Source organism: Aspergillus saccharolyticus (assembly GCF_003184585.1).
Source record: "Aspergillus saccharolyticus JOP 1030-1 unplaced genomic scaffold BP01scaffold_11, whole genome shotgun sequence".
Lineage (NCBI taxonomy): Eukaryota > Fungi > Ascomycota > Eurotiomycetes > Eurotiales > Aspergillaceae > Aspergillus > Aspergillus saccharolyticus.
This window is the reverse complement of record NW_020290621.1, coordinates 57,841-71,088: the sequence shown is the minus strand read 5'-3', so window position 1 is coordinate 71,088 and position 13,248 is coordinate 57,841. Positions and strand designations below refer to the sequence as shown.

At 49.9% G+C, this 13,248-nt stretch overlaps 3 protein-coding genes across 3 annotated transcripts; all 3 read left to right on the top strand.

Annotated features, from left to right (window-relative positions):
* The first annotated feature begins 349 nt into the window (after positions 1–349).
* Positions 350–1,730, top strand: BP01DRAFT_355738 (mitochondrial 54S ribosomal protein uL24m). Its single transcript, XM_025574770.1, has 2 exons — positions 350–800; positions 869–1,730. The coding sequence occupies exons 1-2, from the start codon at positions 384–386 to the stop codon at positions 1,508–1,510; spliced, it is 1,059 nt and encodes a 352-aa protein (XP_025432083.1). The 5' UTR covers positions 350–383; the 3' UTR covers positions 1,511–1,730.
* A 405-nt stretch (positions 1,731–2,135) lies between these two features.
* Positions 2,136–3,853, top strand: rtt106 (putative negative regulator of DNA transposition (Rtt106); the record flags this gene model as incomplete). The annotated part of the gene is made up of 4 exons (XM_025571775.1): positions 2,136–2,250; positions 2,409–2,768; positions 2,843–3,196; positions 3,261–3,853. The coding sequence occupies 4 exons, from the start codon at positions 2,136–2,138 to the stop codon at positions 3,851–3,853; spliced, it is 1,422 nt and encodes a 473-aa protein (XP_025432082.1).
* A 4,134-nt stretch (positions 3,854–7,987) lies between these two features.
* BP01DRAFT_22323 (casein kinase I) lies at positions 7,988–9,862 on the top strand. The gene is made up of 5 exons (XM_025571159.1): positions 7,988–8,329; positions 8,391–8,460; positions 8,512–8,660; positions 8,717–9,122; positions 9,182–9,862. Exons 1-5 carry the CDS (start codon positions 8,201–8,203, stop codon positions 9,757–9,759), a joined length of 1,332 nt encoding a protein of 443 aa, XP_025432081.1. The 5' UTR covers positions 7,988–8,200; the 3' UTR covers positions 9,760–9,862.
* Positions 9,863–13,248: the final 3,386 nt, after the last annotated feature.

Here is a 13,248-nt window from a genome sequence, read left to right as displayed (position 1 = left end):
TGGGTCCTTAGACTCAACTACGGACATCTAAATTTCCCATTTTGCGGTTGATTCAGTCAGCTCCATGCTTGGCATAACTATCGTACTTATAGTGCAATAAACTCCATTGCTCGTGGACACTATTCAGACAGTACCTGCAGCCCTGTAATGGGCGACGAATACAGTCACTCGGTAATAACTTTGTAAGGTTGTACATAGCTCTACTCCGTATACAATAGGTATACAGAACGATCGAGTGAATGCGGGGAGAAATGAGATCTGATTGGTTGGAGGGATGAATCCACGTGACTGGGACAGGGCCGCAATTTTCCCATCCCCGAGATTGAACGAGGCCGCAATTCAGTGGGACAAGACGGCCATTGCTGGCACCACGACAGATCACCATGCAGAAAGTCATTCAGAGAACGGCGCAGGCCCGAAACCAGGCCACGCGCAAGGCTATTCGTGCGGCCAAGATCACAGAACGCGAAGAATACAAAGACACGCTCCGCCAGCGGTTCGCCTACAAGCGCCTGGAGCTCGACAATCTCCGCGAGGAGAGACTCCGTCGCCGTGAAGACTGGATGCGTGGACCGTTGGCCCCTCAGCGTGATGCTGCTCTTTCAGGAAGTAAATTTGGAGCCCTGACTCCGCAGGCATTGAACCCTCCGACCATTCCCAAGCATCTGCGGAGAAAATACATCAACATCGCGCCGGGTGATCGGGTGTGTATGATGAAGGGCAGGGACAAGGGCAAGATCAACGAGGTCATCAAGGTAGACCCTAACAATGAGACGGTCATAGTTAAGGACTTGAATATGGTACAGTTTCTCCTGCTCCTCTCGGCAAGTATAGTGCACTCGACTGACCGCTGCCAAACCTCAAACAGGCCGATATCTATTTCCCGGAGTGGTTGACCGAACAGTATGGAGAAAAATCGCCCTTCCAGACTGTCAACATTCCCATCTCGTTGGACGATGTTTGCCTCGTTGTCGCCCTCGATGACCCGACTACCGGCCAAACGCGAGATGTCTTGGTGGAGCATGTCTACGGTGGAGGGCCCATTCTCGAACGCGGATATGGAGTCGAGACCCCTAAACACACTAGATATATCGCTGGTGAAAACATTGAGATTCCCTGGCCAAAGGCTGAGCCTCCAGCGCCGAAAGATGAAGACTGGGATACCCTCCGCATGGAAGTCGAGACGCCTACTTGGTTGCCGTCGCTTCAGTACGCGCCATTCCCCGCCTCAGTCATCAACGAGCTTCGAAACCCATACTCGAAATACCGAACCAGGCACGATCCTGAGTGGGTCGAGAAAAAGAAGATGGAAGACTACAAGCGCGAATACCTCGAGAAGCAGTCTCTATGGACTCCTGGGGCTGAAGTACGGCAGCGGATTTTACAGAGCGCTGAGCGGAATCGGCAGAAGCGCCTGGATGCTGATGGGAACTACAAACTGAGCTCCGAGACGCGTGGATTCATTGAAAATTTTATGAGCAAAAACTCGAAGGCCGCGAAGAAGGCCTAATCGCCTGTTCGAAATAATCGATTGTTGGTCATTGACGAGAGCATGGTGGCTGTTTATGGTGATCCGTTTTTTTCCTCCCCTTTCTGCGACTTTTCTCTATTATTCACAATGGGGTGTGTATACAATAGTACCGCTTGTAGCATAGAATTTGACTTGTATTGAAGTCTCGTGGACGGGATGTTAATAGCAGTTTCGGTGGTAATGACCTACTATTTCTCGGAGACAACCAATGCAGCAATCTTGAAATTGGCAAGCAAAGATCCATAATTATGAAGCAATCTGATTTATCGTCGGAGGAGGGGCTAGTTTCCCCATTGCCCTTTTGGCGCGCGTGCTCCCGGTTTACCAAGCCGCCAGGCAAATTATGAGTAGACAGAGGCAGGAGTGCGATCCTTTCTCTTTCTTCCATCTACTTCACTCACATTACTTCCCTCAACCTCTCTACCGCACAATCCTCGACTTGCTCATTTTTACCTAAATACCCTCCTCGTACGGCTCATGCAACATTCTCTTTTCCATTTATCGGATTTATATATCTACCCTCATTGAGCTATTCACATCTAGTCCTTTACATAATTACCCACCTATCAATTGATCGATCTTCCTCCACCTCTCCCTCCTCATCATGGCATTTGCCACAATCAATTCCTCTTTCTCAGCACCCATGCCAAGTAACCCTATAATTGACAACGCCTTCGCCGCCGAACCTACACTCAAGAAACGCGTCTATGATGCCATAAGTACGTGAAGACTTTTGGTCACAAAAGGGCCATTCATTCCCTTCCGTGCCCTCCGCCTCCGCCCCCACAATGTCGCTCGCAAAGGGTTCAGTTGTTTTCGCCGAGGACACCGATTCATGGCTCGTTGATCCTAATTTCTCTTTCTTCTTCTTGAATAGGACAAACCCCACAGTCTGCGCCGCTTTTCGAGGACATCGCCAGATATACCTCCAGCCTGCTGGCCAGGACTGCCACCAACGCTCGAGTCTTGCCCATCGAGGCCGATAGTGGCGATGGCCCAGCTGCAAAGAAGCGGAAAATCCTGAATGGTAATGGAAATCACACAGCTGGCGCTGCACAGCAATCTCCAGGAGAATTGAAAGCCGACGCACCGCTACTATTCTACATGCAGGATGTTTCCTTTGCTGTGCCGCAGCGGAAGAAGCTGACGTTGGAAATTACCGCTGGTGGTGGTTTCCTCCGTGCGAGAAACCAGGCGACGAAAGAGGTGGAGTTTGGAGTTCAATTAGACAAGATCCGTGCGTTGCCTTCTGATACAGTTACCTGCAAAGAGTGTGAAGCCTGCAGCTAATGTTGATTGGGTGCTTACTAGAGCACGTTTTGTGTCTTCCGGTTCCTGAAAAGAATCAACGACAGTTCAATTTCTGCGTTATCCCGCGTTATAGCGACGGTATAAATGTCCCGCCCGAAGGTGTCGCTGCTCCTGAATGTATTGTGTGGACGGTGGCCGATGCGCCACCCAAAGCAGCATTCTCAGGAGCTGGCCAGCAACTGGGGACAGCCGAGGGCGAGACCGCGGAGAAGGTGGTTCAGCAGTTTTTGAACGAGAACCTGGCGCAGAAGGTGATCCGCCCCGATGAGCGGCAATTCGTCAGTGCGATACCGGAGGCCCATCGAAAGGGCGAGAAGGCCTTTCATGTGAAGGCCCATCGCGGGAGTAAAGATGGTTAGGATCACCCCAAACCAGCTGTATAGCTTCCATTGGCTTTGACTAACGGCTTTCGTCCTAGGGTATCTGTTCCTTCTCTCCACTGGGATTTTGTTTGGTTTTAAAAAGCCTTTGATCTTCTTTGCTTTTGAGAACATTGACTCGATTTCTTATACATCAGTCCTGCAGCGAACATTCAATCTCAACATTCTGGCCCGTCCAACTGCCAGTGACGAAACACAGGAGTTCGAGTTCTCCATGATTGACCAGGCCAACTTCTCCGCGATCGACGCCTATATAAAGAAGCACGGTCTACAAGATGCCAGTCTTGCAGAAGCTCGTCGTGCAAAGCGCTACAATATTAACGGTACCAAGACCGTGGAGGACGCGGCCGCTGGTAACGAAGGGGCTGCTGAGGAAGAAGAGACTGAATTGCAAAAGGCACAACGTGAATTTGAAGATCAAGAAGAGGAGGACGAGGAAGATTATGACCCTGGCAGCAGCAGCAGCAGCGATGGAAGCGGCAGCAGCAGCGAAGATGAAGACGACGACGATGGCCAGAATGACGATGAGGAGGAAGATGATATAGAGGAAGACGAGGTAGATGGTCGAGACCTGGTGGCGGAAGAGCTCGGTAGCGAGGCCGAGGATCTACCGGCCGATGATATGTTATAAGAGCTCGCCTGTCAAATTCTGTATGAATACATCGTCATCACAGTCAGGTCAACGCGGCGAGGGCTTGGTCGATTGCCTTCCGCGCTTCACGCCTTCGCTTATCTAGCATAGAATATCTTACTGGACGCGAGTCTCGATTCTCGAGAGCGAGTCTTGCCCACGTCACATGGCATTTGACATTGGCCAAGCCGTTTCAAGACTGCATAAGAGACGTTTCAGACAATGGGGTCTGTCAGTGTCATCCAATGACTTGTGGATCCTGGACGTGTCAGATGCATCGCGCCAATATCAACTGAGATGTGCCAGCGATACAGAATGCAGCAGACAACATAAGGGTCACTTTTTCAGCTGCACCTGCTCCTAGGCTGGACGGATTTTCCGTCGCAACGACCGTGGTCTCCAGATCTCAACCTCGGGAACTGGTGGACAAGTTCGTATCCCACACGAACTTAGTGTGGTGGGTAGTCGTTTTGGGTGGGGTGAGGACGGATGATACCAAGTACTGCTCACCTGGCTCTGTAAGTTGATACTACTCCGGAGTAAGTACTTGGTAGCCTCATAGGATGAGGAAGTGAGAATGGTTTTGATATATCATGGCCGGATCCCACTTAAAGAGGAGCCATTATTGAGCCTCGAAGATGCTCACTACATAGTATGACGGTAGTCTCAGATAGCTCTAAACACGGGAAGGACTACTCCGTACTTCGTAGACCAGTGTGTATTTTCATACGGTACCAGTAGCGTACCGAACAAACACTGGACACAACCAAGAGACTCCGTTTTCGTCTTACAACTCCACTGCACTGACTTCCAGCAGTTTCCCCTCTTGACTAACCAAGACTGTCGTAGCTTGAGGCCCCTAAAGCATGGTGGCCCCCAGGGCGCAGCCACGACTGATCAGGGGCGCCGTGCCAGCACTCCATGCTGTGAGCATCAAGCCATTTTTTTTCTGGGGGTCTTCTCCCTAGATGGATCATGGATGACTACCTAGATCACAGCCTCAGGGATTGTCTCTACTGTGTTCTGTACTCCGTAGTGTGTACATGCATACATGCTTGGCGAATACAGAACTGTACAGAGCAGCCAAGGTAACTTAAATTCAGTTAACTCAGTTAAGTTAGTTGGTTCCCTACTGCACCTATTTAGCGATCAGTATATAATCTGTCAGCGACTCAGCGCTGGTTGACAGCTAAAACATTCACGGGTCATCATTGGATGACGAGGAACTCTGTACCCATGGGGCAAAAAAGGACGAATGGAGTCTTGAGCCTAAAAACGACACAGAAGTACGTGATCCATGATAGTAACTTGAACCACTGCCGCGGGCGTGTACATAGGTACCTACTTACTTCGTAATTAGGTACTAGTACGAAGTACTCTTCACCTTCTTAGTCTTTTCTCTTCTTGCCGGCTACTCTCTGCAACGTTTAGGCTGCCTGGAGTGAATGCCCAGTACTGAGATATCCCCATCAATAGCAGGGGTAATCTTATTCTCTATTGCAATATTAGTTTCACATAATAATCACCATCACGATGGATTCTTCCGAGACTTTCCTGATCGGATAACCGATCGAGGGGTACCTGACACTAACCTAGGTACAGGAGAAACCCACTCTCAACTGGCACTAACCCAAATCTTCATCCAGCTGTTGATACGGGTACGTATCCATCTTCATTCCACAGCCGTACCTGTCCTGTCGGATGGAAATTACGGCCGTCAAGCCCGCAAGAAAGTAGAATTCAGTCACCGTAGTAACTATGCGTAAACTGTATGTGAGTAAGGTTTAATGCGACTTGGGGAAGACTGCGCTGTTGTGTACATTGTTTCCTTGCCAGGTCCTCTCACCTCACATTCCTAGTAGCATCATGCGTCGACGATGGTTGCTGAAGAATTGGTTCTGGCTACGTTTTATTCTGTAGTGGCTACTGGCCAGAACCTCTCTCTCCGGAGGAAGAAGAAAGAGGACGGCGCGTCAAACGGGGTTATTATCGCGCCGAGCCAAATCTCCATTTATAGAGCTAATTTACCTAGAGGCGCCGCTAGTGACTCCGTCCCTGGTGCCCGGAGCGAAGCTTCCGAAGTCCACTGGAGGGTGTGGGTGATTGAGACTCATTTCTGAATTTAATAGAGCCTTTGAACTTACCCAAGAAGCACTTAGTTCTGAAGAGTACGGAGTAGACTAGGTGGTCAATTTAGTTAGTTTTTGATGGGAGGGGCCGGAGGGGCGCAGGAGCGAAGAACAGGAGACGCGCGAGACTGGAAGTCTGCCGTGTGCCCCGTTCCAATTTCTGAATCTTGTTATAGCGGTTGTAGATGATGACGATGATGGGTGTTGTCGTTGTCGTTGCTGATCAACTGAATACAAGGAATTATTTGATTCAAGAACAAGAACAAATCCAGACGGGAAATTCTAGAATAATTGGACTTAATCCACATTTGACTCTGGTACCTTACCGACGGGATGTGGTTTTTTTTTTTTTTTTTTTTTTTTTTTTTTGTTTTTCAAAGCATGCACCTATGCATGCATGGCTTATTCCCACTGTCTCAAAGTAATCAATCACTTTCACCAGTCCTAAAGAGAGGACGAAAGAGGGAGTACGGAGTAGAGGTTGGTAGGTGGAAGGGAGGACTTAAAGAGGTGCCACCTAGGTACTACTAGTGGGTAACTAGGTAGGTATACAATACCTACCCCCGAAACCGACCGATTACCGCCCTTCTTCCCCTATCGCTTGGGGGCCTTTCCGGTCATCACCGCCCATCACCACCCGGCTAGTTCCCACTCCTAGTAGTTGGTATTCCATACCAGGTGTTACCATACCGACCAGGGGGAGAAAAGAAAAGAAAACCGGGCAGATAGAGGGTGGGAAAAGGACTGACTGACTGCCCAAGCTTGATATTGTGATTGTACTTGTTACTGTACTTAGTATGATGAATTCGGTCAGTCTATTCTGAGTACAGACCTGCCCCAATCAGGCCGCCTTGAATCAAATCATATCAACTCATGAGAAGATAAACTCTTATAAGAAAAGAGCAGAAGAAATGGTGATGAGGAAGATCACAGAAAGAGAGAGAGAGAGAGAGAGGCCCGTACTGGGCCGTAGGAAAAAGGAGCCAAAAAAGACCCAGACCAGGACCCGACCAGAGGACTCCGCTGAGTGTACTGTACCTAGCCAAATTCAGTGATTGATTTGAGTGCCTGAGGGAGCACTGGCATTGTAACTACTGGCTCTGGCTCTGGCTCTATACTGTACTTACAGTACGGAGTACACCAGCAGTACTGACTAGCAAGAGCAGTTGTAACTAGCAACAGCAGCAGCAACAACAGCAGCAGCAACAGCTATCCTCTCTGTCTCTCTCAGTCTCTCTCACTCCGCCTCGATTTTCTCCTCTTTCCTCTCTGTTTTCTCTCCTCTTCCTCTTCCTCTTCCTCCTCCTCTCCTCCTCCCTTTTTTCTTCTTCTTTCCTTGTAGGCAGGCCGTAGCAGTAATTTGGTTCATACCAATCTTTGGTGTGTTCACTGCTTCACCTCCGTCCTCAATTCCTCCCTCTTGAATCACCATATCCCCAGTTCCTTTCCTTCCCTTCGGCTTCGGCCCTCCAACTGCCATCTCCCCATCCCCAGCTCCCATTCCCCATTCAGGCCCTGCTGCGACTGCCACGCGCTTGAGGAACTATAGGGGAATTGGGCTTTGAAACCTCTCTTTTCATTCGGATATCTCGATTACTGGATCTATTCCTCCCTTTTCGCGTACTGAAGCATCTTGGAAACTGTCAGACAGCCTGCAGCCCGAATCTGTCCTGTCGATTTCACCACAACCCCCCCGGAATCCCTGGTTCTTCCCTCCCGTCACTACCAAACCAACTTCTTTCGACCGCCGCTACGCCGCTTCGCCGCCTCCCTCTTCGCCCTCCCCTCCGAGGGTACTTCTGCATCCCATTTGGCCACCCCTCCGATTCTTCGTCCTCGCAATCGTTCGAGCAGCTGTCCCTGCCCGTCGTCTTGTCAACTCCCGCAGTCGGTATCTCTCTCCGTAATCATCACCGCTGCTTGCTGGGTCCCATTTTCATATGCAGGGTCGAGCTTGGTAAACATCGGACTTGCTGTGAGACATCCCCCCCTCCCCCCGGGGGAACCATCGCTTTCGCCTCCCCTCTCCCCCTACCACCCCCTGACAAGCACTTATTTGGTATCACTGCCTCTGAGTCCATTGTCTCCTGCATTGACATTTAGATGTAATGGCCTGGCTAACCTCACGTGTGAAGTCGTTCTCCAAGTCCCCTGATCACCCCCTCTGGTCTCTGTCCTGTCTGCGGTTTCTCGTCTTCTTCATTCGACTCTCGCAGCAATGGCTTCATCATCATCCAATGTCGTCGGCGTTCACTATCGTGTAGGCAAGAAGATCGGCGAAGGTTCATTTGGTGTGATCTTCGAGGGCACAAATCTATTGAACAACCAACAGGTGGCGATAAAATTTGTACGTGACATTGCGCACGGGATGGCGTGGTCTTGTTATCCACGATACTAATGGTCAACAGGAGCCTCGCAAGAGTGACGCCCCGCAGCTCCGTGATGAATACCGGACTTATAAGATCCTCGTCGGGTGTCGTAAGTGCTTCCTATCTCTGATCGCTCAGAATCGTACCTAATCCGACACAGCTGGCATCCCCAATGTCTACTACTTTGGTCAAGAGGGTCTTCACAACATCCTAGTCATTGACTTGCTTGGCCCCAGCTTGGAGGATTTGTTCGATCACTGCAACCGGCGGTTCTCTATCAAGACAGTCGTCATGGTCGCCAAACAGATGGTGAGATCCAGGTTATTCCTTTCGACGGTCTGATCCATAACTAATATCTTCGACAGCTGTCTCGAGTTCAAACCATTCACGAGAAGAATTTGATCTACCGCGATATCAAACCTGACAACTTCCTCATCGGTCGCCCTAATACCAAGGCCGCTAATGTAATTCACGTGGTTGATTTCGGAATGGCCAAGCAATACAGAGATCCCAAGACAAAGCAGCACATCCCTTACCGTGAGCGGAAATCGCTGTCTGGTACAGCCCGCTACATGAGTATCAACACCCATCTGGGACGGGAACAATCGCGCCGTGACGATCTAGAGGCGCTTGGTCATGTTTTCCTGTACTTCCTCAGAGGCGGACTTCCCTGGCAGGGTCTCAAAGCTGCTACCAACAAGCAGAAGTATGAGAAGATTGGTGAGAAGAAGCAGACTACTGCGATCAAGGATTTGTGTGATGGCTTTCCGGGTAGGACTCTTGTCACGAGCTTCATTCCTCCGATCAATATTAATCTGATTTAACAGAAGAGTTCACAAAATACCTGACCTATGTCCGCAATCTTGGCTTCGAAGACACCCCCGACTACGACTACCTCCGTGATCTAATGACACAAGCTCTTAAGAACACCGGCGATGTCGAGGATGGAGAGTATGACTGGATGAAACTCAACAATGGAAGAGGTTGGGAGTACAAGTCATATTCATCCCAACAACATCTTCACAACAATGCCATTCCCAACTCCTCTGCGCGGGAAATCCACGCCCAACAGCTCCGGGGTAGCCGACCGGGTGTGACTGCTGATCGTCTAAATGCGGCGCAGCCTCCCCCTCCCTCTCCCGCTAAACCTGGGGCTGGGAAGACCCGTGATCGGCCAAGCGTGTCCGGAGGAATGGCCCCGAAGCGTCAGAGCGGTGGTCTTGATGCCACACCAGCGGCTTCGACTCAAGCACAGTTTCAGAACTCGAATGCCAACATATCCGGGCACATGGGCAGTCCCGCAAATCCGGCGAAGACCAGTCAGCAAGGCCCCGGTGGTCCGGCGAATAGTGAGCCGCAGCCTACTTTTGTGCAGAAAATGATGAAGGCGCTTTGCTGCGGTAGGTGACGACATTCGTCTCTCCGTTCAACGCGGTTCCTTGGCTTATTCCCGGTCTCCTTTTCAGGTTGAGTGAAAAAGCGGAACCCGAGCTATTTTGTACTTCTACGAAATATCCTGGTCATATTGGCATCTCGACTTTCTTTCGTTTTTCACCGTCTTCCACGTCCCCGGCAGGCTTGACAGGCAGCATGCGACATCATGTGTTATAGCCCATGCGCCTCCTTCCCATTCCATTTCATCGTACATGCTCGGCTATGCCGACGCTGCTGCTGCTGGCAGGGGAAAAACGACACTGGGTCTGGAGAGAAGGCTATATGTGTTTCTTTTCTTATGTCTGCAATCCGTGGGTTCTCATGGTGTGGTTGAACACGCCGTTTACACCCTTCACGCTTCTTCTCATGTGCCAAGGTTCTCTGTCTTCTCGCCTTAACGAGGGAAGAGCTATCCTCTCCCCCATCCGATAGAACGACCTCTGTACGCCCTCGTCCTCCTACCCATCATTATTTTCAACACTCTTTCATGGTGCTACGGCTCGGAACGGCGAACTATATTAGTGATTTTCTATCTTTCTTGTGTCTTTCGTCTCGCATCTTCGGTCACGAACCATTTTAATACTAGAGTTCTGTCTTGTCTTGTATCAGAGCACAAGATTGCACTGTTGTCTATCTCCCGCTCCCATTCTCACCCGACCACATGCAGGCGCACATTCACCTCTTACATGACAAATCACGCCCGCGTCTCTGCCATCGCGTGAGCTCACCTGGCGCCAGTCATTTGTGGTAATCTTTAATGATAGGGAAGGGGCGCTACAGAATCAATGCAGCAGGTGGAGAGTGAGATTCATTCCGCAGGGAAGTCATGTGTGTGCATATGTCCTCGTCAATCGTTGAGATGAGGAGTATCCTGCTTGATACATCGCCTTTTAGCATTTGCCCATGTGTTCGACTCGGCGCGCACCCTCTTTGTCGAGGGATATGTTGTGCAGGACGAATGGAAGAAGTCCCCCTCCCATCACTGGTCAAAGGAGCTTTTGCGATCAACTTTGGCAGCCTGTGGCTGTTGGTTTCTCTTTTCTTTCCTCTCTGGTTGTTGTTGGTCGATGTGCAGGGACGTGCGAGGATCAGTCTTCAAACTTGAACTTCATTTCAACTAAAGCTGTGGGTTTGTGTGCCGCTTCGTGCTTTTGTCTTATCTTTCTTCTTGTTTGCTATTTTGTACCTCGATTCTGTCTCCGTCTTCTTCACCTGTGCTTATTTCTTCAGTCATTGTTGCTATGCCGTCCTTCAGTCTAAAATCCAGCCGAGTCGATTCCTCTTCAATCGTGTCAGAGCGTATTTGTCTTGCATTGCATTTTCCAACCCTGGAAACGGGCGTCATTGTTACTGCTGGCACTGAGTATCTATCTACCTATACTTATCTAGTTTTCTCCCTTTCTCTCTTCATCTCTACCTTTTACGATCGGGTATACATCTCGGTTCACATCAGTCGATCCGTCAGATTGGTTGGCTACCTCGAGGCCCCAGCCTATTGTACTGACAGGAATCTAAGTTGGATTTACACGCAATCGCAGTAAACAAAGAACGGTGCTCGGGAACTGTCAGCATCATCCAGTTGGAGTATTTGTTGGGCTCCATCTCGCAGCCTCTACTATTCTCCCCGTGTTTTCGCACTCGACCTACCTGCACTGGGTAGTTTCTGAGCCAAGCGCATTCTAGATAGTCTACATCTATATATCCCAGCTGGGATGACCCCGTAGGCAGTCCGGCAACAATGTTTGCTAGCTGCTAGCTGCTCCTAGTCGCTTCTTTTGGGTAAAGGTCCGAGGCAGGGTGCAATTCAGCCAGGGGTCCTGGGGTTTGAAGTAGCGTGGTGATGGATCATTCGGGGGTGCTGGTGGTGGATGGGTTTCCTTTCACAGCTGGGAATGAGACAGCTGATCATTGGACCCTTGTGGCATGTAATTAATATAGTTTCCTATACTTCGGTAGGGATGGATGGATGGATGGATATGGCCTCCCCACCACCTCATCCATGATGAAACACATCCGAATTCAGACCAGTGGACGAGTATGACAGGCAGGCATCAGGCCACCCCAAACCCCCCCCCCCCTCGGGACGTGAAGTGTCTGATGATCCTGCTGGGCTACTCGCCAATTACGCAGTACAAACTGATCCCTTCTATGTCATGATCATCCTTTAGTTCGGTAGGAGGTGAGGGCGGGTGTACTCATTGCCGGCGGAGAACATGTGGATCGTGCTGATTTCACGTCATGAGAGTCGAGACAAGTGCCGGCGAATGGATGGATATATAACGATGAAACCACTTGGTGATGATGGTAGTCTGTAGTTTCTCCGTCTTCCATGTCCAGCAATCGATCGAAGAACTGTGTTACGTTGAGACGATGGTGCTCTGGATATATTTCGGCCCCGGATGGAGGTTTAGATCGGGTCTTGAAAGCACAACGAAGAAGGGCTAACTACTAACCACCCGACAACGTGCATGTGGGTCCATCATGGCGATAGTTTCGAGTTGGAGCTGACAGCTGGCCCCTAACAACGTGGTCTTTTTACTCGCGAATCGTGTAGTAGTTCTCCGCCCACAGTAGGAAGCGGTTTGCCATTGAGTTCTCTAGAGACATACACGTGGTCGTGGGCGGGTCTTTTCTCTTTCGTCTTTTTCTTCTCTATTCGCCTTCTGCTACGTACTCAGAATAATGCTCCTTAGGGGCTGGGACTGGATATAGAGCGAGTTTGACAAAGGCAAATAGGTCGAGATTAGTCCAGGAGGGCAAGTGTGGAGGAGGAGGAGGAGGAGGAGGAGGAGATTCACCTGGCAATCGGTGTGCCTTAAGGTTCTGGACAACTGCCAGCAGCCTCACCCTTGGCCGCCAAGCACCGTTTTGAGGCATTTGGTGGGCGGATAAAGCCGACACAAGTCGTTCATGAATGTGTGTGGCTGGGGTGGGCTGACCACTACGAATTCCTCTTACATTGACACTACATACTCGCAGTATGACTGATTGAGAAATATCGTAAGTAACTTACATTATAGTAACTTAGTGGGGGTATGCGCTGAACTCTGATATGGACAGTTCCGTTTGCGGTTGAGCGGTGGTCTCCTGGAGTAAGCTCACTACTCCTACCTCCGTATTCCTCCTACTGATAAGCACTTTGCCACCTTCTGGGGAAAAAATAGTTCATATCAACAACGGAGAATTTCGGAATCCCTTGGGAAGATAACAAGTGCTCACGGAGTACTCCTGTGTGTGTATGTGTGTGCTTCTTTTAACATCCCTCTAAATACCTAACGGAGTATGCTTAGGCTGCAACCGGTGTTGCTGAGTGGCAAAATATGGCCCGTCGAGAAAAGGCTTCCATGTCTGTTCTAGAATGCAAGGAAAGATTTTCCTCCTGTCTCAGACTCTCTAACTGTGCTTTGCTATGGTGGCCACTCCGACTTTTTTTTTTTTTTTTTTTTTTTTTTTTTTTTTTTTT

Coding starts and splice junctions, on each gene's coding strand:
- BP01DRAFT_22323 (XM_025571159.1), top strand. CDS start 8,201: ATGGCTTCATCATCATCCAATGTCGTCGGCGTTCACTATCGTGTAGGC. Junction 8,330..8,390: donor AACAGGTGGCGATAAAATTT/GTACGTGACATT, acceptor AATGGTCAACAG/GAGCCTCGCAAGAGTGACGC. Junction 9,123..9,181: donor TTTGTGTGATGGCTTTCCGG/GTAGGACTCTTG, acceptor ATTTAACAGAAG/AGTTCACAAAATACCTGACC.
- BP01DRAFT_355738 (XM_025574770.1), top strand. CDS start 384: ATGCAGAAAGTCATTCAGAGAACGGCGCAGGCCCGAAACCAGGCCACG. Junction 801..868: donor TAGTTAAGGACTTGAATATG/GTACAGTTTCTC, acceptor AACCTCAAACAG/GCCGATATCTATTTCCCGGA.